The 25,081-nt window shown below is 52.4% G+C and overlaps 1 protein-coding gene across 1 annotated transcript in view; it reads left to right on the forward strand.

Moving 5' to 3' along the window:
• The first annotated feature begins 20,479 nt into the window (after nucleotides 1-20,479).
• The window catches only part of ADAMTS2 (ADAM metallopeptidase with thrombospondin type 1 motif 2), a 238,445-nt gene continuing 233,843 nt past the window's right edge, over nucleotides 20,480-25,081 (forward strand). The window contains exons 1-3 of the mRNA XM_024765086.1: nucleotides 20,480-20,755; nucleotides 20,841-21,060; nucleotides 21,759-22,153. Coding sequence (XP_024620854.1) covers nucleotides 20,480-20,755; nucleotides 20,841-21,060; nucleotides 21,759-22,153 — 891 coding nt within the window. The remainder of the gene's footprint in view (nucleotides 20,756-20,840; nucleotides 21,061-21,758; nucleotides 22,154-25,081) is intronic.

A 25,081-nucleotide genomic window follows, 5' to 3' on the forward strand; every position in this document is an offset into this window, starting at 1 on the left:
CAGGGTGAATGAGCTGAGGAAGGAAAGAGCTGCCGAGGAAGGGAGATAAACTGAGCACCTATTATGTGCTGATGCTGTGCCAGGCACTGGTGACCCAGATGTGCGTCAGACACCCCTACCCCATCTGAGGGGCACACAGGGGCTTCCCTGGAGGCCTGCACAGGGCATGGGTGGGTGCTCAGATGAGCAGGAGCCTAGTACGACCTTCGTGTGGGGTTGGGATGAGGGCGGCAGGATCGTGGGGCAGCAAGAACTCTGGCTGGATGAAAGGCAGGACGGTGCATCTTCTCACGTGTTCTGACCCATCCATTGTGGGCTCCGATGTCAGTCTCACAGCCTCCTGATGTTCTAGTCCAGCCTGCAGAAATGAGGGGCTGGAATAGACTTTCTCGAGGTCCCATGGGCTCCTCTCACCTATCTGTGCCGGAGTGGACATTGGGAAGTGGAGGGGAGTGAGCGAGATGGGCCTGAGCGGGCTGAGGGCTGGGCTGAGTATCACCCATCTCTCTGCACCCTCCCTGTGAAACTGAGAGGGATCATCTGTTAGATCTGTTACACCTGTAACCTGCCTTCACAGATCAAGCTCATTTTAATTTTTGCTACAAAAAAACTTGCATGTCCTCCAAGAGCTCATGCAGCCTAAACAATGTTTGCCTGAGTTGTTTTCCAGGAACTTGGAGTCAGCTGTGTCTAGTTCGAGCTCCAGCCAGTTAAGCCTGATTAAGACCACCGACCCTGCAACTGGGCCCCTGCGAATGTCCACTCAATGACCTTTCGACATCAGAGGGCTGAACACTCCACCCTCAGGGTGCGCCACCGCTGCCATCTTCTGAGCATGCATCCCATGGAGAAGCCTGTCGCGAAGTTGCACCTGCGCAGAACAACGATTATCTCACCTTTTTCTTATCTCCAATAAACTTTCCCCACGTTCCTCATGCCTCAGACCAGCCTGATTCTTTATCCCATAAATATCCTGACCCCCTCACCTTCCAGGAGCCCAATTTGAAATTTCTTCTCCCGTCTTCTTGCTTGGCTGCCTCACGTATAAACTCATTCTCTGCTATAGCGTTTGGCTTGCTGTGCGTCGGGTAGACACACCTAGTTTCATAAAACTGGGGTCTCAGGCCCGGCGAGGTCCAGGGCTGGGCCATGCAGAGCCGTGGGAAGGAGTCGCTGACTCCAGCCAAGGGTACATGAGGCTGCGCCTGGGCAGCACTGCACAGGGCCGAGAAGGAGACGCACGGGGATCATCTGCTCACTTGGCCTTTCACAGGCCAGTGTTTGGCTAGCGTAGGAGAATGGGAGACAAGGTGTGTTTTCCTTACCAGAAGTGAGCGTGACTCGGGAGCTTGGAGAAGCGGACCACTTCCTGCAGGACGAGGGCCCTGCATGGGTATGGGCTGGGGGCCCATGGACACTTCCCAGTACTTTTACAGTGTTACCCTGAGTGTGTGTCACTGCACTGTTTGTGTGTGGTTACGATAATTTCGGGCCCCATATCCTCAGAGAGAGTGACTGGGGACAGGTACCCCAGGCCCTCCCTGCTCATGGGGGCTCATATAGGCTCTGCTCCCCCTCGCTTCAGAGGCCTGAGCCTGAGGTGCTGCTGCCCCAGGCTGGCGGCTCCATCTTGGCTCATTCTACCTTCCCCTGCATCCTCCCCCAGCCCCTGCCCAGCCCGAGGGGCGGCCTGGGGAGCTTGCGTGTTGAGAGCTGTGGTAGACAGACCGCTTTCCTCACTATCTCTGCTTGTCAGCCTGAATGGGCATGAGGCCCATTTGTCAGGTGGGGAAAGTGAGGCTCAGAAGATTTCTCAGATGGTATCAGCAGAGCCCACCACCCTGCCCTACCTCCCATCCCCATCTGAAGGCAAAGGTGGAGGGGGCTGGGACAGTGGCCCAGAGAGGAGAGAATGCGGGATGGCGACGAAGAAGAGAATGGCCTGGTCCCAGAGGCAGGATGAGAAAATGCCCTGGAGGAGGCAATGAGGCTCAGCTGGGACCTTCCAGTGAGTTCCAGTCCCTCGAAACCCAAGACAATGTTGATGGTGCTGTGCTCGCCTGGCTCTCTGTCCTCTGCACACACCAGGGCTCCTGGGCCACCCCAGCCTCTCTCTGCTGGTGGCCTGTGCCTGTATCTCTCCAGTCTGAGCAGGGGGACACAGGGAATATGGACAGAGGAGAGCCAGGGCCCTTAAATTTCCAGGCTGTTGGCCCAGTGTGGAATCCGTTAACCTTTTCATTGATAATCTGGGCAGCGAGGAGGGGGAGACCTCCATTAGAGCCGGAATTAACCCACTGGAGGCCGTTTCACGCATCTCATCAGAGGAGAAATGCCCAGAGGTGCTGAGGCTTACAGGACGCAGGGTGCCGGTTTGAGAGTAGGAGCTGAGGGGTCTCCTCTTGGGGAGAACCTGAGTCTTGAGGCCTCAGGGCCCCAGCATGGCTGACCCATCCAGTCTGCTGACCTTGTCTGTGTCCTCACCTAGGCTGGCCCTTTGGTAACAAGCAGTCTCATGGTTACTTTCCATGTCACATATTGTGTCTTTTAAATACCTTTAGGTGTCCTGTCCAGCGTATTCGTCACCATTTCTATAATAAGATGCTTCCTGCCCTGCTGGGGTGCTGTCTGCCTGGGGAAGGGGCTGGGTTGTATTCCTCTCTCTGTCACTCACTGGGCGGTGCAGTGGTGGGGAGCTGGGCCAGCTGGGAGTGTTCACAGGTGAGGACCACTGCTGAGAGATGGCCCTGCTGTTCACCTATTCTTGGAATCTTTACCCCAGCCCCATGTCCCCTCCCCATTCCTTGTTGCAGCAGGGAGTCTCCAGATGTATACTCCTGACCCCCTCTGACTAGCAGGCCACCCTCTGGGGCAGGACTCCGTGTAAAAGGACCCCCACAGGGGTCCCACCCTAGTCTCGAGGCTCCACTGCTCCGAGGCCATCCTCTCACATTCACACCCTGGAAGAAAGTGAGGGGCCCAAAGTCACAGCACTGGTTCATAGGAATTCCCTTGAAAACCTGCTCTGTTGCATGGCTCCCTCTTGGGGCTCCCAAAGCCTTTAAACATGTTTTCTAATTAACGTTTATAAGATGGAGCTGCTTGTTCAGGCTTTTACCGGACCACTCAGATTATCTTAGAGCTAAAAGGACTTAGGGTGTTGGCCCAGTTGATCTCCTAAATTTACAGGTAGGGAAACGGAGGCCCAGAGGGGAAGGGGCATGCCTAAGGTGATGGTTACTTGATAGCAGAGCTGGGCTGGAATGGAATCCCTGTCAAGTTGCTTATATGAGCTCAGAGATCCCATTTTTGTTTGTTTGTTTTTGCAGTACGCGGGCCTCTCACTGCTGTGGCCTCTCCCGTTATGCAGCACAGGCTCCGGACGCGCAGGCTCAGTGGCCATGGCTCACGGGCCCAGCCGCTCCGCGGCACGTGGGATCTTCCCGGACCAGGGCACGAACCCGTGTCGCCTGCATCGGCAGGCGGACTCAACCGCTGCGCCACCAGGGAAGCCTAGGGATCCCTTTTAAAGGCATTTAAAGGCCACAACCCTGGTGCTGTTCACAACCGCTGGCCGCTGCTCTTCCCGCCCTAGTCCTCCAGTCACTCCATCCACACGGCTCTCCTTGAATCAACTTGAGTGCTGTTGCTGAGTCCTCTGTGTGGCCTCTCCTGCTCTTCATCCCCTCCCCTCCCCGCCCTCTTCTCCAGTCTCATTCAGTTAATGCATATCCAGAGCTCAGGAAAGCCTTCTCTGACCCCTCAGTCTCCATCGGGTGCCCCAGGGGCCTGTACACACACACAACCACTTCAGCCTCCTCTCTGGTGGTCAGGAGGTGCAGATTAAAACAATGAGGTGCCATGGTCACATATCAGATTAGCAAAAATGATGTGGGAGAAGGGCCACTCGTGCACACAGCTGATGGAAGTGAGAATTGTTCGGTCCTTTTGGAAAAGGCTAGTGACATCTGTTAAACTTAAAATACACATTAACTTTAACTTGCAATCCCACCCTGGGATTTTATTCTGTAGAAATAAAAGCACCAGCCTACAAGGAAATAAGGCTGTTTATTGCAGGACTGCTGGTAGTAACACACACACACACACACACACACACACACACACACACACACACACACCCTGCAAACAACCTAAAGATGTCAATAAATTTGGAAGTGGTTGACAAACTGCAGCTATGGGCTTTCAACCAGCTGCTAAGAGAAGGCAAGAAGGCGGTAGGTACCTCGAGGTACCAGCCTGGAGGGATGGCTATGATGTGTCAGCAAGTGAACTGTTAGATGCTGATATGTATGATGTGATTCCACCCTTGACAAACCTTCAAAGACCCTTCCATGTCCATGAGGGTGGGCTGTGCCAGAGCTGGGAGTCACCAGGGGTGAGGGTGTAGCACAGAGAGAGGCAAGAGAGGCAGGTGGCTTCGATGGGGCAAGGAGACCCCCAGGTTGGGATTCTGAGACTGGACTCTAAAAGGAGGTGAGTGCAGCCATTAGGGCTGGGGTCCAAGGCCAGGGTGGACCCAGCACCAGCTGACCTGCCCTTGACTGCGCCGGAGCTCCTCTCTCCCCCAGGATGATGGTGGTCCTGGAACAAGGCTGGGCTGGCTGGTGGTGATGTGAGGGAGGAAGAATTGTAGGAGTTAGGAGACAGTCAAAGTCAAGGTCGTAACCCTGACCTTTAACTCCTATTTGATCTGGGACAGCTCCTTACTTGCTCGCTAAGTTTGTATTTCATGGGATTTCATGCCATGCTCATACAGGACCCAGTCGAGATACACAATTAGCTGGTTAGTTTGACCATTATTCTGGATGAATTGTGTCCCCCCAAAATTCAGGTGTTGAAACCCTAACCTCCAGAGTGACTATTTGGAGATAGGACTTTTAAGGGGGTAATTAAGGTTAAATGAGGCCATAAGGGTGGGCTCTGATCTGATAGAACTGGTGTCCTTATAAAACAGGAACAGACTAGAGACAGATGTGTGTGTGTGTACAGAGAAGAGGCTATGTGAGGGCACAGAGTGAAGGCAGCAGTCTGCATGCCAGGAAGACAGACCTCACCAGAAGTGGACAATGCTAGTACCCTGATCTCAGACTTCCAGCCTCCAGAATTGTGAGAAAATAAATACTGTTGTTTAAGCCACCCAGTCTGTAGTATTTTGTTATGGCAGCCTGAGTAGACTAATACAGCCATTAAACCGGGCAATTCAGGTTATAAGGATTAACTTCTTTTGTGACTTAACAGGAACACTCTAAGTCAGAACTGTTAGGGTGGTACAGGGGACATTTACTGTTTTGTGGCCACTTATACCCCTTTACTATGGGTCATATAATTAGGGTGAAATTGACCCAGCCCTGGCTTAGAGGGTGAATCACATGGCCCAGTCCTGGCCTCTCAGTGAATTTCACCATCTTGACCATGGTAGATTCAGGAATGGGCATCTGACCCCATCTGGGCCCATCAGATACTTGGGACTCAATCTGAGCTCTTGGGGGCAGCACCAGTTTTCCCTCAGTGTCTGAGGTTGTGAGAATGTGAGAATGTGAAGCTGCAACTGCAGCAGCCTTCTTGGCACCATGAAGAGACTTCTTGCCTAAGAAGGGAGTGACCCAAAGGAAGAGGGGAAGAAAGTTGTAGGGAAAAAACCTGGGTTCTGGGGACATAATTTCATATGTCTAAGGCCAAACTATCCCTGGATTTTTAATTTTGTCAAGCAATAAATTCCCTTTTTGCCCGAGTCAGTTTCTGTCACTTGTTATATAACCATGACTGAGCCACAAGTTCTTCTCAACCTCTGATCCTTCCTGTGGTTGGGTGGGACCCCTCTGCTGTCCTGACATGGAGTGGGCTCCCTACTTATCTAGTGACTAGTTTTGGTACACTAGGTGTCTTTCTGACTTCCAGCCCTAGAGCTGAAACAGCCCTGTGGGCAAGAATTGCACCCAACCTCTGAGAACTTTGCAGGAGGAAGATGCGTTGAAAGGCATATCAGAGCATTTCCCTTCAGGAAGGCAAGCCGGGAGCTGAGTCTCCATGGCCCAACTTTAATTTAACTGACAATTTAAAAAATCAAAACCAGCGCCTGGGCATTTAGAATGTCTGTCTTCCTGGTTTAATTTCATGGGGATTGTGTTATGGCTTTTGATAAAATGTTTCATTTTGAAGGACTGGTTTCATCAAAGCAGGGTTTTCCTTTACAGGGTCAGCTCCACCCATAAAAGACATTTTCATTACGAAAAAGTGGCACCTGGCTTGGAATTAATTGTAGGTTCAGAGAGCAGAGAGGAAATGCCTGTGCTCTTTGGTGATCCCTCATGGTCCCTGAGGAGGCAATATAGCTGAAATCTGGAGTAATTTCTTGAACACATCATGCATGGTCACACCTCCTGACTTTGTCCATGCTGCTGCCTCTCCTTGGATGTCCTCCCTCTGCTCACGGCAGGCAAAATCCCATGCTTGCTGGCTTACCTCTGCCAATTCTGGGTGTGGTCTTGAGCAGCTCCCGTGGTTTGCCAGGGCTGGTTGGTTGCAAAATGGTGTAAATATGACCTTATTTGCAGGTATGATTTAATTTGAAGACTTCGAGATGAGGACATTGTCCAGATTTATCTGAGGGGGCCCTAAATACAATTACAAGTGTCCACATAACGGGGAGACTGAGGGAGTTTTGACACAAACACACACAAGCAATGAGATCAAGGAGGCGGAGACTGGAGTGATGCAGCCACAAGCCAAGAACTGCTGGCAGCCACGAGAAGCTGGGAGAATTGAGGAATGGAGTTTCCCCTAGAGTCTTTGGGGACAGCTTGGCTCTGCTGATGCCTTGATTTCGGCCTCTGGAACTGGGAGAGAATACGTTTCTGTTATTTTGAGCCACCTGTTTGGTGTTGATTTGCTGTAGCAGCCATAGGCCACTAATACAGAAGGGAAGGCCATCTGAACTATCTTGAGCAAACCAGGGACTTTGTGTTGAGGATGGTGGAGGGGGTAATTCGTGAAACCCAGAGTGGAAAGAGCATTCTACCCTCCTAGGGCTGGAAGCAGGGCCAGAGAGGTGCCGGCGACCTGACAGCCCTTTACCTGCTTCTGTCTATCTCCCCCTCACTCTCCCTGGCTTCCTCGTGCATCATATGCTCCATTCTTTTCTAACCAGAAGGAGAAGAAAGTGGGAGGCTCACAGGGAAGAGATACTTGCTTTTTTTTCACATGATTTGGAATTGTTTCACTTGTTACGACAACTGGTACTTTCATAATCTGAAAAATGTCAAATAAGGAAAATTGAATCTAATATCTTTCCCAGTTCCACACCCGTCTCTTTGTCCATGCCTTGTGCTACATCACTTTGCAACTTCTCCCTCTAGAATGGAGTAGGTGTTCTGCCCCATTCATGTGGCTTCCCTGGCCCATGGAACATGGGTGGAAGTGACCGTGTGCTGGTTTGGAGCCCAGTCCATAAGCGGCATCGTGCTCTCACGCTCAGCCTCCTAGAAGCTCCTGACCTCCTCCATGAGATGGGCTTCCCCTGGGCCCCAAGGTGCACATACAGGGAGCAGAGCTGTGGGCCTGAGCAGACATTATTGTTGTTCTAAGTTTCCAGGTTCTAAGGTGGTTTAATATCCAGTGTTACTATTGCAGTGGGTAACTGCTACAGAAATTGGTACCTTGATAAGAAACCTGCAATATGTGGCATTGGGTTTGGAACCAGAAAGTGTTATAGGTGGCTGGGAAAATAATGGCATGTGTTATGGAGTAGCAGAACATTTGCTGAAAGGGAAGGTGTACGTAATACACTTGTGGCCTTGGGCTGGGAGTGTCCAGGTAGAATGTTGCAGGCGCGAGCAAGCTCCTGCTGTCTGCATTTAATATGGAACTACGAAGAAGAGACAGCTCAGGAAAAACCTGGCCAGATCTCAGAAAGAATTAGAGGGAAGGAAGAAAGTCTGGAAAATCTGGGACTTACTGGGTTGAAAAATAAAACTATTTCTAATCTCCAGCTTCCCCATTCAATAAGAGAGTCTCAAATTAAGCACAGCCTGAGAGAAAAGTCAAATCAAGGGCATGGCTATTAAGATATAGCTTGGGGGTCTAGAGTGAATCAAAGGCATAGCACTTGCACTCATGTGAAGGCCTCTGGAAGGATTAAATGGTGCCGAGAAGTTACTAAAAGATCAGTGGTGTGGTCCCGCAGCAGCCTGAGTTTCCCACGGTACCTGTAATTAAGTACAGAGAGAGACATGTCTTGCAATGAATCGTGAATATGGCTTTTGGCACATGATATCAAATATATAGGAAATCCACAATTTTTGAGAGGGCTGTATTGGCAAAAGCCCACCAATCCGGACCAAAAGAGACTGAGATTATTCAAGATGGAAAAAAAAAATCTCTGGGCCACTAATTTGTTATGGGCAAGATGCAGGCTGACAAAACATTCAGCTGCCATGAAGGGCATATTTTGGAGTGTCCTTCTCAGAAGTGACCAAGGAAAATGATGGAGAAGGAAAGATATCCTAGAGAGTAGAGCCAAGAACCACTGACAACAAGGGGCTGAGGATCCAGGCCCAGGGAGTGAACCTGGAGCCTAATCCCAGAACATTCCCTACTCCAGGGTAGCAGTTTCTGGCAATGTTTCTCCAACAGGACATAAGAATTGCTGTGGACCAGTGACTGTTTGGGGCCTCCTGTCCTCCTCCTTTTTGAATGGGAGTGTTTTTTCCGTGATCTGTCCCTGTTCTACCACGGTGTATCGGGGCTGTGTGTGAGACATTGGAGGGGAGGAGGGGTGCAAACAGCTTCTCCTTTTGTTGCATAGGTCCCAGGAGCAAGGCGAGCTGCATTCAGATCTGACTTAGACTATGAGATTCTCATCTTCAAACTTGACGCCATGATTGTGTGTCTTGGGTGAGAATGAGTGTATTTCGCAAGTGGGAGGGTCTTGAGTAACTATATCCAAGAGGGCAGTTTGTGGTAGATTTTATCATTATTCCCAATTCCTCACGCATCCTGTAGTGGTTTCCTAGAGTTGCCATAACAAATTACCACAAACTTGGGTGGCTTTAAACAACAGAGACATTGTTTCATGGTTCTGGAGGCCAGAAATCTGAAATCAAGGTGTCAGCAAGGTTAGTTTCTTCTCTGAGGGAGAATCTGTCCCATGACTCTCTCCTAGCTTATAGTGGTTGCCAACAATCCTTGGCATTTCTGCCTCTACTGTCACATGGCGTTCTCCCTGCGTGTCTCCATCCCCTTGTCTCTACTTATAAGGACACTGGTGACATTGGATTAGAGGTGCACTCTGATTCCTTATGACTTCATCTTAACTAATTACTTCTGCAAAGACCCCATTTCCAAATAAGGTTCCTTTCTGAGGTTCTGGGCAGACATGCATTTTTTTGGGGGAACACGATTCAGTCTACTACACGTCCCTATATTCACACCCTTTGCCCTGTGACTCTGCAGCTTCTCTCTCCAGGATGGAGAGAGTATATCTGTGCCATTCATGGGGCTTGTCCATGTGTCTCACGTGGCCAAGAGACGTGGGTGAAACAAACTGTGGGCCAGTTTGGAGCCCAGGTCTTAGAGGCATCGTGCATTCATGCTTACCCTTCTAGAAGCCTCTGATCTCCTCCATGAGATCTCCCCCTCAGAGCTGCTGTCCCTGCACCTTGGCCCACATATGAGCTGCCCCAGCTGCCCCGCAGACCTGCCCTGTCAGGAGAGCTGCTTTGGCCAGGCTGAAGAGCTGTGAGCCAGGGGATAACCCTTGTTGTCTTTCTCTACTAGGTTCTAGGGTGCTTTGTGAGGCAGTGTTCTTGGGACAAGAGTTAATCAATATGGTGGGAAAGGGGCAGCTTTTTCCAAGCCCTGCTCTGGCTACCATGCTGAAATGCGAGCCCAGTGTTGCCAGAGTATATTATTTTATCAAAAGGAGACAAGAATCTAGATTTCAAATCCATAATCTCCTAATTTTTATATGTGTGTATCTGATTCAATTAAAAATATCACTGTGTTTTCCCAACCAGACACACCTGGGGTTAGGATTCTGCCTGTAAGCTTCCAGCTTATGGCCTGGGCAGACTGGCCTGGCCAGGGGGATCCCTTTGCTCAGCTGCTTCCTGTCAGAGGAAGCATCCTGGGCAGATCCTGACTCGAGGAGGAGAGGCTCCTTCTATGTGACACAGAACCCAAGTGGGCCCAGCAGCAACCGAGGATTCCCATCAGGAGGAGGTACAGAGCCCATCTCTGTGGATGGTCATGCATAGGATGATAAGACCATTTAGGGGATCTGTCATCTTGGTGCCTTTCTGCCCCTTACAAGGGCATCTCAGTTGATGCTGTTAAGAAATATTTGGCAAGAAGATGCCCATGGTATTTCTTTTACAAAAATGGTGGAGTTTCAGGGATTGCTCTAAAAAACCAAACCAAACCAAATAAAGCCAAAACAATGACTGGAGAAGGGGGGAAATCAAACACCACCAAGGTGAAATTGACTTTACTGGATGAACATCTCACTTTAAATTTAAATGGAGTCCAAGTTCATTTTCTCTCCCAGACTTCTAGAAGGTGGCATTCAAAATGTTTACACTTGTTTCATCTGCCTTTTTGCTTAACCCTGGTCCCCCACCTCCTTCCCTTCACTTCACACTTATCGTTTCGTTGCACACATATGCTCCACTTTATATTTACATATATCGAATTTTTATATATGTCTTGTGAAATATGCCAGACGAAGAATGAAACGGTCCTGAAACAGCTGGAAAATTATGCAACAGCGAGGAGATTGGGCACATTCTCATTCTGTACTGCAAAGTTGCACAACAGACCAAGTTTGTTATAAGTGAAGCTGGGAGGTTTTTATTTTTTCTCCAGGGTGACAGCTTGCATGGTGGAGTAGGCTTTCTGCAGAAGGCATTTCCTCAGGAGCCTCAAACTCCCCTCGAAGGGAGAGGCGAGGCTGGAGCTGCACTGGGAGCACAGAGGCTGCAGCCCAGGGGAGGCTGTCGAAGGGCTGGAGGCAACTCCAGTGGTCTGGTGAGGTCAAGGCCAAAGGTCCAGTGAGACTGAAGTCCAAGGTCCAGCAAGACTGAGGCCCAGTTTCTAGTGAGAGGAGGTCTGTCCTTTTGGAGGCATCCATGTCCCTGCTGCCTTGTGTTGGGAAATCCTGGGGACAGAGAGCCTCTGATGGATCTGGAGCCAAGTGGTCCCTCACTGCCTGCTGCTCCCAAAGCCCGGCTGCCCAGCACCACCCTGGTTCTGCAATTCTCAGGTCTCTCCCATGCCCTAGGAAGATTCAGGAGAGTAGGGCCTTGGGCCCTCAGACCAGGGCTGGGTCATCCCTGGAGCCATCAAGCCCTGCAACACTGCTTGGCTGTGTACCTCATCTGTGTCTCACAGGTTAGAGCCAGTGAATCCTGCAACTGAGTTCAAAATCTCTCATTGCCGACATCCAGTGGTGGGGGGAAGGCTTTACTATGTATACATTAAAAAGATCCTAGAGTCTCAGTCAACCTCAGGTATAACAGGGTGGCCGATAATGTAATTTGGCTGCTCAACAATTTAAGATAACATTATGGTCAGCAGTGACCTTCTGTCTGGGCTCAGTCTGACAGCCTGTGTGGAGTAGGGAGCCTGGCACGTGCTGGAGGAGGGACCCCCCCATCAGAGGGTCTGTGGTGCAGGTCAGGAGGAGGACAGACACCACAGCACAGCCCCATGGGGAAGGGAAGAGCCTCTGTGAAGCTGGAGCCCAGCCCTTGGCACAGGGTTTGAATTTACCCAGAGACATGGGCAGGGCTATTGGGCTCTCCCCAGTAATGATGGGGAAAATCAGGGGTTCTGTGCTCTGAGGGGGACTGAGAACAGAAAGCCTCTTGGGGGCTTTGGCTGCCCCGGCAAGCAGGCCAGTGGCTCCTGGGTGAGCTGGCAGGTCCTGTTCACGGCCTTCGTGGCCAGGGCAGGCCAGGACATGGCAGAGCCCGTAGGCTGGCCAAGGCTGGGTACCTGCTGCTGTGTGGACCCTGCAGAGGGTTGCTAAGGAGTCTGGGGCTCAGCTGAGAACTTGGGCTGCCGCGGCCACTCAGAATGGAGATGGGAATTGCCGTGGGGGAGCAGTGCTGCTGGACTCATTCAGTTTCCTCTTTCTCATTTTCAGAAATGCAATTAGGGAGGCCAAGGCCCTGCATGGGCTCTGGAGCAAGTGTCTGTGTGTCTGGGTCTGTGCGTGTTTGTGGGCTGGGGTCAGCGTGCGTCTGTGTGCTTGTTTGTGCACATGTATCACTGCATGTATGTGGCACTGTGTGTGTGTGAGAGTATGTGTGTGTGCGTGCACACGTGTTCATAGGTGCAAATGAACACTCTTGCCTCCCATCTCTAGGGACAGTCGTCTATCAGGTGCCTCGAACTGGCTTCCTGCTTTCCATTCATATGAACTTGTTGTCAAGTCCCCAGACCTTGAAGTGACGGTTCTCCTGTGGTGCTCCCCAAACCCTGCACCCCCAGGTCCCCTCCACCTCTGCTCCCAGTATCCCACAGTAGCAGCCTGTGCTTTCAGACTCATCTTTGGAGGGCCCTGTATTCTCAGCCAGGGGGAACAATCTCGGTGGGCAGCAGGGGGCCAATGGTGCCAGGTGGGGACCATGAAAAAGAGTGTCTTGCAAAGTTCCAGCAACCTGAGGCCCTCGTGGAGGTCCTGAGTGAGCATAGCAGAGAAACCTGGGATGGGGGAGGGGATGCAAAGGCAATTTGCGCTGGAGAGCTGCCCGCATAGGCTGCAGGTGCCTCAAAGGCCATGCAGGGGCTGGTTGAGCACAGAAGCCCTTGTTCTAGCCTCCCCATCTGAAGAAACCAGAGGTGGGCCCTGCAGTGCAGGGTGGTGGCCCTGATACCCCCTTGGTGAAGCCAGCTGGGTGGAGACCATGACGTCAGGAAAGCATCTAAAGGCTGTGCTGCCCCTCAGATCCGGCTCAAGCCTGCCTGTGGCCTGGTAAGTCCTAGTGTGGCCAGATGTGCTTTTTTTTTTTTTCTCCAAGAGAAGCGAGAGGTGCATATTTTAATGAGATATCTTTTGATTTTTAAAAAAATCTTAGCAAATAGTTTGAGTTAACAAACAAAACCCTGTGGGCTGCTAGTTGGCAGCCCCTTATGCATCAGTTATGATACTTGACTTTATAAGCACTAGCTAATGACTCCACTGCTTTAGGCAAAAAGCAGGGGCTGATAGGAAGGAGGCCCTGAAGGCCTCAGAGGAGCACTCAGAGAAGCTCACCTTGTGGGTGATGAGTTCTCTGGCTCTGGAGTGAGTCCTGAGGTCTGGTCTGGCTCTGTCCCTGGGGGCTATCATCTCTAAGGCTCAGCTTCTTCATCTGAAAGTGGGAATGTTACATTTCCACCTGGTGGGATGTAGTAAGGATCAAGGGAGATAGTTTATTTAAGAGCTCTGCTAATTCACCAACAGAGCTGCGGGCTTGCAGGAAATACTGTGATTGACAAAACACAGCCTGGCACATAGAGATGCTTCCCAAGGGCACACTGCCCCCAGTGTCTTCACTGGGAAGAGGAAACTGTGGGGCCCATGTTGGCCAGTCATATTTGACCAGGGCACACAGGGATGGTCACGGGACATGGATGTGTGAGATCCTTGTCCTGAAAAGGGGGCCAGGAAGCCCCAGGACTCACCATTGTCCTAGTGAGTGCTCCCAGCTCCCAGAGCATTTTGAGATGGACACAATCTTGCTTCATTCTCCTACTTAAATCTCCCACTTAGAACAAAATGCAACCCGCAGGCCAAGGCCCTGCCTCATCTATGATCCCCTGGTTGCCTCTCTCTCTTCATCTCTTCCTTCTTTCATTACCTTCTGGCTTCACCACTCTTCTTTCCCTGGAGCAGTAAAAGCTCTTTCCTGCCTTAGGGCCTTTACATGTGCTGGTCTCTGCTTGAGATGTTCATTGCTTAGACTGCCCTTTCCTGGTAACTTCTCTCTGATCAGCTTTCAGCTTTCCTCCATCTTCCTCTCTCCCTTGTCCCATGCATTCTATATCATGAACCTCGTTTTATTTTCTTCATAGCATCTGTCTTTCAAATTTATCTTATTTTTTAAAATTCACTCTGCAAATATTTACTGAGTGCCCACTATGTGCCAGGCTGTTTTTTGTCAATCACAGTATTTCGTGCAATTCTTCAGCAAGGTTCCTTATTAGGCCATGGCATCCCAGTCACCCATGTCCTGCAGTACAGCCAAGGTTTAGTTCTAAAGTCAGTGATGATATGAAAAAAGCACATGGTCAACATACTTTGGAAAATTTCCAATCCACACAGCTTTGCATCTATAGGCCAACGCTGAACTACGCACAGCTGGGTACAGGGAGTGATGGAGAGCAAAACTAGCTAAGGTATGGAGGGCTTCATATTGTGTTAAATCATTTAATTCTCCAAGCCACTCTGTGAAGTAGGTGATATTACTCTGCTCATTATACAGTTTAAGAAACTGAGGCATGGGGAGGATAAGTAAGTTTCTCAAGGTCACGTGATTGGAAAGTGACTGACAGAGCCCGAGCAACCTGTCGCAGGGCTGCTATGAGGAGTTTAAATCAAATATCCTGGAGAGCCATCATGAAATTCCCCTCCCAGCAGCCCTCAGGGAGCAAGGCCTCCACTGCCCAGGATGGCAACACTGACAGGGTATGGGAGGGAACACTCTCATTAGGAGATCTGCCTTGTTATTCTAAAGTAATACCTATGTTTTCGGCTGCCAGTGTGCATTGAGGGCTCTCACGTTCATCCTGCATTGAAAATGAGGACATGCCAGGCCCCAAGCTCTTCCTGACCCCGGGAGGAAGGCGTGTGGTCCCTGCCCTGCAGATGAGGAAATGGGCAGTGGAGAGACTGGGCACCATGTGAGATCACAGTGTGCAAGGGGCTGGAGATGCCCCATCTGACTTTTGGGAGAGAAAGTCACTAGACTCAACAGCTCAATTTCAGGCCTGATCCTAAGGGTGTTGCCACTGTGCCAGAGACAGGTGGCCAGGTCTGGGCTAGAGGGAGTGGCAGGGAAGAGAGGCGGATTCCTTTTCCTAATGAGAGGGTAGATGGAGCGATGACTGCTTTGTTGTGGGCGTAAGGGAAAGGAGGGGCCTCAGATGCCCCTGGGGCCCAGGAGGGAGAAGAGGTGCCAGATGTGAGCCCAGGAGTCTGCGGGTGGGGTGGAGATGGGGGCTGTGAGGAACTGGGTCTCTGAGACACCTTGATGGAGATGCCTAGGGGTTACTGTATTTACAGGTGGATGGACCTGGCTGGGGTGGTCTGTGAATAGACTCTTGAACCCATGGGAAAGGGTAAGATTGCCCAGGATGGGTGGGGCTGGGACATAGATGAAGAGGAGTCATGTGTATGAAGAGAGAGAGGCATCCATTGGGACTGGCCCTGAGGAATGGCCAGAGGCTTTGGGGACAGTGTGAAGGTTAAAGCCCTTTCCTGAGGGGCAGCCTGGAGCCAGATTTGTAGAGAGCATGCAAGGGATGATTTATTTTACCCAAAACAAAAAAAAAAACTTTAAAACATTGCAGAAAAGATACAGGTATATCTCTCTTATTTATTTATTTATTTATTTTTTGAATGATCAAAAGATGGGGACACTAATTTGCAGGACTCCACTTTAAATATCCTGCAGACTTTGTGTCGGGTCTCAGCATTTCTTCAGAGGAGGAACCATCTGAAACTGGGGGGGAGATAGTCAAGAAGCACCCTCCTGTTAGCGATGGGGACTTTGCTGAGGGAGAGGCCTCCTAGCACCCCCCCAGAGGGGCAGAGGGTCCCCAGGGACTCTCCAACAGCAGCAGTGATGGCCAAAGGCCCTCAACCCTGCATCCAGAATTTCTTCCCACTGGGTCTTGGCCTTTGGATTCCATGGTTAGTGCTACTGCCAGCCCCAGCCAGAAGCTTTGGCCTCTTTAAGGCCCACATCCTAGATGCCGTGAACCCTGCAGGGTTAGGCAGAACTGCAGTGGAAGGAACTTGACAAAAAGGGAAGGCAATCGAAAGAGAATAAAGCTCTGGAGGCCAGGGATCCTGGGGTTTCGCAAGGCATTGGCCAGGGCCACCGGTTGACATTCCCCAGATTGTTAAGTGAGGAAATGTCCAGTTAAACTTACAAAGGATTTGAACACAAAATGCCACAATGTAATAGGACTGTGTCCTTCACAAGTTACATACAGGATTTATATGTAAAGAAATTAATTCTCCAGGCTCTGTTGATGATGTCATCTGGGAATGAGATAAACAAAATGTCCAGTGAAGAACATATTCTTTCAACAGACGGGGTAAGCCAGGGACTGTGCCATGCTCTCATTTGGACATAAGGGCAAGCAAAGTGCTGGGGGGCATTGGGGCTGACCCTTAACGTGTTTCTGCCCCAGATTGTTACACCCCTGCCCCTTGTCAGCAGCTGGTTCAGCAATGGGCATGTGAGCCAGTCTTGGCCCACAGATCAGAGGGGAGTCAGCTGGTCCAACTGGGAGAGGCGGGGACACCGGCATGTGGTTTGGTCATCCTGCTACCTGGTTGAGCTCTGGAGCTGTCATACCCGCAGACCTCCCGCATTTCCTTATGGTTTAAGCAGGCTGGGTTACTTGCATCCAGGGGCATCTTAAGGGACCCAGAGGCCTTTCTCAAATGGGAAGCCTGGACCAAATGTCCCTCCTGACCTCTGTGAGAGGCCAGACACAGCTAGACCCTGATCCAAGTAGACTCAGCACCTCACTACCTGCCACATCCAGACATCTCCTTGAAATATCTTGGGACTTGCTGCCTCTCTGCCATGTTGAGCACATGTTGACAGTCATAGATGGGCACTGAGCTTTATCTTTCCCCAGGTCGTTACTGCTTAGTTTGAGCCTGAGCCTCCAGCTTGTGTCTCCATGTGGAAGTGTTGAATGAGCCAGGATCCCCAAGCCTCCAAACCTCAAGCACCTTGCTTTTTACTTCCAGGCAGAACCGACTGCAATGGGGGTGGGACACCTCTGTGTGAAACATGGCAATGAAAACAATTGTTGCCTGGACATCACCTACATTTCCTCTTTTGCCTGACACAGATCCCTGTCCGGGGATGCTCAAGAAACTGCGAGAACCACACCCCCAAAGGCCACCTGGCCACCATATTCTGTTTAATTAGCATTATTGCTTACCAAGGCCGCTCCTGGCCAGAACTCTGCCTGTGCATCTGACGGGGCCACTGCACCCGCTGTTTGCCAACAGCAGAGGGGGGCAGAACTGCTGTCTTCAGAGGCCCTTTGACAAGGTCACCAAGTCCTCACGGCTTGTTATGCTCAGCATACGGGTTCCCAGAGGACTAGAAAAGTCTAGATCCCTTCCCACAACCCCCGGGAGCTTGCTTGTCGGGAGAGAGGACAACGAACCCTCACTACTTCCATCTGCTTGTAGCCTGCAGTGCGGGCAGGTCCTGCCAAGGATGGTGACCTCGTCAAAGGGCAGAAGCACTTCTAGTTTCCGTGTGGCCGCCAGGGGACAGGAATGGCTCTGATGAAGTCTGTGCTGGTACATGTGGCCCATAAGTCAGAAATGGGCTGAGAGCCCTGCTTCTTTTCAGAATAACGCAGGGCACTGCTCCCACCAGAGAGCTTGGGCAGGCACAGGGCAAGAAACGTTTCTTAACGTTCCTGCTCGGAGGCATGTGTGGTGATTTATGACACCCAAGATGACCAGGAAATGTGCCCATCTCTTTCTGCTCCTCACGTTGTTGGGAAGATTTTAAAGGGACTGGAGGGCTCAAGCTCACCCTGAGTTGTTCTCATCCCTTCCCCACAACATGGGGCTGTTCTAGATCAGCGTTGCAACTCATCCTTCAGGGATCAGACTGGTAACAACCATGAACAAAAGGCAGGTATAGGACAATAGGGAGTGGTAGGGACTGTCAAGTAGGAGAGTGAAAGCCAGACCTAAGGACATTCAAGTTCAATTAAAATCAAACACACATGACATGCACTTAATAAGTGTTCCAGCTGAGTTTGTTCTGTGGTCCTTGGGTTGTCTTTGGGATCTAGACTGAATAAGTAGACTTGAACAAAGAACCACTGGGGATTTCTGTGTTCCACTTTCACCTGAAGTAGAAGAAGGGGGAACAGAGAGGCAAGCACCAGTGGGTGGGATAGCACTTTCCAGAAGAGGAATAAGAGAGATCTGAACCATGGAGGTTTGAAGAAGTAGGGGTGACTCTTTTTTTTTTTTTTTTGAGCTGAGGACAAGTGATCAGGAAGCTGGGATGAGTGAGTCCACAAGGGCCCCCTACATGGAGGATTCAACCATAAACTGTGATGCATGTGTGCTTGGTCCTTCCACTCAGCCTAGAGGGGTGTCATTGTAGGGACTAAAGATGGGATGGTTAAGGGCCGTGGTCTGCCTTCCACTCATGAGGGGTCTCTGTCTGGGTGGAGCCCCAAGAAGCTGGGGGTAATTTGGGAAGGAGCAGTTGCCAGGAGTGACTCAGGAGTGTCAGAGAGACAAACCTTCTTTCCAAAAAGATATTCGAGAGCTGGTTTCCCAAAGTGTGCAACATAATTTTGTTACATGGACCCGTCAGAAAATATCGTCGACTTGCGAAGTGAGAGAGTCGGTCATTTTCAATTCTCCTTTTGTCCTTCTGATTGCATCAAAGGAAAGGGCTTTGCTTCTTCTAGTCTGTCTCACCACTTTTCCAACACTTGTTAATCAGCTTCAGCCTCCGTGCCTTTTGCAGGCAATAGTATTTACAATTTGATAACAGCTTTTTGTTTCATGTATTTATTTTTGGCAGTTATCTTTGATTTATGGCAAGATGTTGGCTTTCCCATTTACGGTAGTGATTTAAAGTATCCTTTAAAAACTTAAGTACAGTATAAAGAAATAATGGTGGTGGTAGGAGGATTATGGTAGTCACCATAAACCTGGCAGGGAAGCAAATGAGGTAGTAGAACATCACCCTCATCAAATAGGTGAGGCTGCTGCTTCATCTTTTGAGGCGGATGAAAGCACGACAGCCACAGGGGGAATGAGTGGAAGTGTCGTGGATTCCAAGACAGCACCTAGCTGGACCCAGCTCTGGGCTGCCTGGCTTCCTCAGCCTTCAGGGTTCGACCCATGCCACTTCTTATGGGAAGTCCTCCAGGATACCTGGCTCTGGAGTCATCTCTCTTCCCATACACTGATCACCATCCACTTTCTCTGGAACCATCAGAGGTTACAAAAGTGGATGCCTGCTGGGGGTAAGGGAAGGGAACCTACAGCAACCTGCAGGGCATTTGCCCCACTTAATGGCTGATAAGCAGAAATGCAGGCCCAGTGTGGTCACACTTTCCAATTTCTCAAAAGAAGTCAGAAGTCTAAATTCTTAGGTGAAATGTTACCATTTTTAACACTGACAACAGATGTTCACCATGCCTGGGGGCTGGATCCTGTTTGGGCACCCTCAGGTGTCACAGAGGAAAGCTTCCAGGTGAAGATGGCCATCAAGCTTCAGTGCCCTCTGAAAATGATGGGTCCTGAAAATGATGGAACTGAGAATATGAAATCACAGCTAGAGCAAGTTGTGTAAGTCATGTGTTTTACCCATAAGACTGGGCCCTTCTGGTGGGCAGGGAGGGACCTGAGTCATCAGGCCCTGCCTGACCAAGGCCAGCCCCAAAGCACTGGCCACACAGGCCTGGGGCAGGGTGAATGAGAAAATCCAAAAGGACAGGTGTCCACCCTCCAGGGAAGTGAGGCAGAAGTCTGGGGTCACATAGCAGAGGTGTTCCCACAGACACATGCTTGGGAGTGGGTTCCCAAGGGGAGGGAAGGTCATTGTGCTGGGGGACAGCAGACTTGGTAGGACAGGCAATGAGGATTGTGCTGGAGAGGAGTCCAGCTGGGAATGGGCTTTGACAGCAAACTGGCTCCAGGATGGAGAGGGATGCCTTGGATGCTGAGTTGGGAAAGGTGGGCAGTGTAGAGAGGCTATTTCAGGCAGAACCTGGGGGTGTGCAAAGACCAGGCATCTAGACTCCCATGTGGGATTCAGGACAGGTGAGGGAGGCAACCTGACTGAGCTCTAGCAGGTGGAGCCCAGGTCTAGGTGGAGGAGACTGTGCTCAGAGGCTGCAATGGAGGGTTGGGGAGGCAGATGGAGGGGGAGAGGGACTTCAGGCAAAGAGGAGCTGGAGACTGAGGGAAACTTGCCTCTCTCTCTAAGGGTAAAAGTTGATCTTTGGGGTGGCTCTTGTGGTGCACGCACCCTCCTGGTAAAACTGTTTTTCAGCCTCTGGGGTCTCTAACTGGTCAAAAAGCCTGGCTCAGCCCCATGGACCAGTAATCAGGCCTCCCCACCCCTTCCCAGCTCTGCTCCCTATCCTGCCCCAGGGCGCACAGAGAGGGAGAGGCGGCCCCTCGCGCCCCAGGGCTGACGGTTGAGACCCGGGTGCTCCGAGGACTCTTTGGGTGGGGATGCTCGGGCGGGCTTTAGCTCCTCCGAGGTTTCGCGCCACGAGTGCGCGGGGCGCCGCAGAGGGTGGCCAGCAGCGGGGCTCTCCCGACCCGGCCCGCGGCGCTTTTACGCCGCCGCCTCGGGGTGTCTCTGCTTCGTTACGAGCCGGGAACCGCGGCGGCGACGGCGCGAGGAGGGGAGCGGGCGGTGGCGGCGGCGGTGGCGGCGGTGGCAAAAACTCCTGCTACCGCCGCTGCCCGCGGACGCCCGGCTCGCCGCCGCCGCCGACCCCCCAGGTAGGTGCGGCGCGGCCCTCACGCCTCGCGACCCCAGTCGGCCGGGCTCCTCCCCGCCCTGCGTGCCCCACCGCCCCCTCCCCAGGCGTCGTCCAGCCTGACTTGGGCAAACTCCGCGCGCCCCGCCCGGGGCCAAGTTGGCCAACTTCGGGGCCGGGTTGGTCGCGCAGGGGGCGCCCTGCGGCGCACCTGGGCGTCTCGGGCTGCGGGGAGCCTCGGAGCGCTCGCGGCTCCCGGGACGCGGAGCGTGGAGACGGAGGGCCGGGAAAGCCCCGCGGCGGAGAGCGCAGCGCCAGCCCCAGCGTGTCCGGGGGAGCCAGGGAGAGGCTGCGCCCCGGCTCGCGTCCGGGGACGCTCGGGAGGAGTCGGGTGAGGAGCGCGCCGCCTTGGGCCCTGAGGATTGGTTGGGGCGACCCGGAGGGGATCCTCGAAGATCTGAGGGACCCTCCTTCACCCTCCCTGCCCTCGGGCACGCGGGGAGAGGGGCCGGCAGCGGGCTAACCCGGAGCTGTACACGGAGGACAGGCCACTAGTGCCCGGGGGAGCCGAGTCCTCGCCGCTCCGGAGGCGAGCGGTGAGGGCAGTCGGGCGGCGGGGACTGCTGAAGGGGTAGAGGCATACGGGTAGGGGGCCAGCCGGGAATGGCTTCGGAGCAGCCCCACGTACTGCCGAGGACGGTAGGTTCAAGGGGCGGAGGATGCTCTGACCGGGCCGTCCCTTGGGGAACTGCGAGGAGCCGCGGAGCCCCAACCCGGAACGGGGCAGGGTGCAGAGCTCTTGGCTGGGCGGGTTCTAGAGGGGGTCGGCCCGGGGTTGGCGGGGGTCGGGAGTGGCGGCCCTGTTAATGCCCCTTCCCGGTTGGAAGAAGGCTAGTTTCTGGGGGTTGCCTAGCGGAATGCCCTTCCCTTCGCAGTGGGGGAGGGGTTTGTGAGGATGCTGGACTCGGTGGCGGGGCCCTGGGGTTCCCAGGTCTCGACTGGTCTAACGTCCCTTCCCATTGCAGGCTGGCCCCAGGGGCACGGAGCGGAGCGCATCCTGGCGGTGCCGGTGCGCACTGACGCTCAGGGCCTCTTGGTGTCCCACGTGGTGTCGGCGGCGACGGCGCAGGCTGGGGTACGGGCCCGCAGGGCCGCCCCTGTCCAGATCCCGGGTTTCTCTGGAGGCAGCGAGGAGGACCCTGGCGGCCGCCTCTTCTACAACGTCACGGTCTTCGGCCGAGACCTGCACCTGCGGCTGCGGCCCAATGCCCGCCTCGTGGCGCCCGGGGCCACGGTGGAGTGGCAGAGCGAGTCGGGCGTCACCCGCGTGGAGCCCCTGCTTGGGACCTGCCTCTACGTCGGAGACGTGGCCGGCCTGGCTGAAGCCTCCTCTGTGGCGCTCAGCAACTGCGACGGGCTGGTGAGTACGCACTTCTCTCCCTTCTTTCTGTCCATTGCCCTCTCCTGGGCTTTGGAAGCTGTTTATCTGGGAGCCCCCTGGGAGGGCAAGGCCTGTACTGAGGACCTTCTCTGCACCCTTGTGCTTAGGGACCACTGGGTACAGACTGAAGGGGTTGGCTGTAAGGCAAGTTGTTTCAATTGGACAGAGAGGGTGATTTATGCAGAGGGAAGGCCACATTTCCAAAGCACTTATCAAGTAGCAAAGTGTGGTCTCCCTTATGCCTGCAGGCACAGGTCTTCATCTTGCATCCAGGTGTGTGTATATCTCTGTGAGTGCGTGCGTCTGCACATGTGTTTTGGAATGGGTACTAGTATCTGAGTACCTGTGTACTTGTGTGAACATGTGAATGTGCCATTGTGTCTTGTCCATGTGTGTATCTGTGGGTTTCTGTTCATTTGTGTGTCCGTGTGTGTTGCTGTGCATTGTGGCATGTGTGACATTTGTGTGGGGGCATGTGTGCTGGCAGTTGGTCTTCTCGTTTCTGTGTGTGCAAGTGGTGCCAGCCTAGGGACCAGGCAGTGGTGCTGAAATACCCAGTTATCCCTTTGCCCCCTGGCTGACCGGGAACCACTGATTTTTATGCTGTGGTTTCCTGTTGGACTTCAGCTGGTTATTTGAAAAGTTGGTTTTCTCTCTCTATTTTGAGCCAAGGGGATCATTTGGAAATGCAGGCTCTGGTGCCCATGGGAAGGCCCTGAAGGACAGGAGAGGCTGGGGAGTGGGTCCCTTTTGGGACTGCCTGGGCCCTTAATGTGACTAGAGCCCTGGGAAGTTCTCCTGCTTCTGAGGGCCTAGGGGGACCATGGCCTGGCATAAGGGGTCCTCGGAGGAAGCCTGGATCAATGCTCAGGGAGGAGGCTGACATTGGCGGTGCTCCGTCCGGCCACCCTGAGGCCTGGCACGTGGCAGAAGCCACTGCAGTTTTCTATTTTGGATTGGGTGTGTGGTGGTCAGGCTGGCTGTGCTGGCCAGACATCTGAAGCCGCCCACCATGGGTTCCGCTCTAATTGCTGCTCAGGGGACTCCTACTCTGAGCAAATGGCCTCTCTCCCAGTCCTGCTGGCCCCTAAGCCCCCTGTCCTCCGTCTCGCCCTGCAGGCTGCAGAGCCAGCAATTACACAGAGCCCCACAACCGCTGGCGTTCTTTTTATGGAGACACAGGAAATGTCACTTGTTGCTTCGGAAAATCACTGCCTTTGGCTGGATTTAGTTAGAACCTGGGTGTACTGCAAACAACTATAAATGTCCTTGGAGGAGTTGGGTTAACACGGTGCAGCCCTTTATATCCTTGTTGCCTCTGAGGCTGCCCTGGACCTCATACGTGTGTCTCATTTTACACTGGAGGTGAACTTCCTAAATAAAAGGAAATTAGTGCTGGGGGCTCGGGGGGTGGCCTGGGCTGGGGTGGGGGAGTTGACATGGAGGTAGTCTGTTGCTGGGCCAACTCCTGTGTGCTAAGTAATACTTGATGGAGAGCATTTCAGGGAGGCTTTGTACATGCATCATTCATTCTGTGATTTGTTTGTTCAGCCAGCACCTCCAAGCGCCATTGTCCACTGTGCTGGTCAGAGACGTAGCTGGCCTGGTGCCCACCTGGGGCACACATGCTCAGCTGATGGGCTGGGGCCCACTCTGGTCAGGGCTTGGAAAACGTGCTCCTGGCGGCTATTTGAAGAATGAGTTGCCGGGGGCAAATGCACATAGAGAAGAGCATATGCAGAGAAGTACCAGGTGTGTATCGGCTTGGTCAGAACAGGTGCAGTGAGATGTCACATGTACTGGACACACACCGGCAGAAGTGCAAGACACAGCTGGAGAGAAGACTGGAGTTGGAAGAGGGACTGGCGTCTACCTGAGTGGCCTTGAACGCTGTCAGTGAAAACTGGCCTTGAGATAGTGGGGCAGCATCATTAGTTCTTCTTCTCTTTTTCCTTCTTTCTTTTTCGCATGTGTGTGTCTGTTCTGATCTTATACCACTTAATTTCTTAGCCCGTTAAGTTCCTCTGTTGCATCAGTGATAGGCCCACTTGCTAAGGGCCCGGGGTTTAAACATCATGTTTCTGGTCCACAGAGACCCTGTGGGGGAGGATTCTTCATCCCTGGTTTACAGATGGGCAGCTGAGGTTCTGGGAGGTTGAGTGACTTGCCCAAGGCCACACAGCCTGTGGTGGCAGGAGTCTGGCCTAGTTCTGTCCAGCCCCTTCTGCCATGGTGCTCCCAAGTCTGGGTGGGTAGAAGCACCTGAGGTGTAGTAATAGAAGCTGCAATCCCTAGGCACTCCCTCTCAATAGTCATTACAAGGCTACATGCATCTCATCCTCCCAGCAGCCATGCCACACAGTACCCCTTCCTCTGCAGCCCTACTGTTCCTTCATAGATAGTGAAACACACTGAAGCAGGTGTGTCAGGCTGCAGTGTGTGCAGATCCCCAAGGATCTTGTTAAAATTCAGATTCTGAGTCTGTATGTCTGGGGTGGGGTTCAAGGTTCTGCATTTTTAATAAGCTACCAGGCTTGTGCTCCTGGGCTTTGGGACTGCCCTTTGAGAAGCAAAGCGCTACACCCCTATTGCTGCAAAGGAGTACTACGGGATTACACCACAAGTTTCTCTGGGCAAATGCGGTTCAGTGGACAACTGGTGTGGGAAACGCTGCACCTTTGCTTTCAGCCTGGGAGATTTAAGGAGGCCCACTGGGTTCTCTGAGAAGTTCTGTAATAAAGAAACCTCTTGAACTCCATGTAATGCAGTACTTCCCATGCAGATGGGACCATCAACACCTTTTTTGCAGAACGTGTGGAGCTAGCCTTCCTGGAAGACGTGTGGAGAAACCATGGAGCAGGGTCACAGCAGGCAGCTGTGGTCTTACAGCTTAAGTTTAGATGCTTA

The sequence above is a fragment of the Neophocaena asiaeorientalis genome, unplaced genomic scaffold (assembly GCF_003031525.2).
Source record: "Neophocaena asiaeorientalis asiaeorientalis breed wild unplaced genomic scaffold, Neophocaena_asiaeorientalis_V1.1 scaffold241, whole genome shotgun sequence".
In the NCBI taxonomy this organism is placed as follows: Eukaryota; Metazoa; Chordata; class Mammalia; order Artiodactyla; family Phocoenidae; genus Neophocaena; species Neophocaena asiaeorientalis.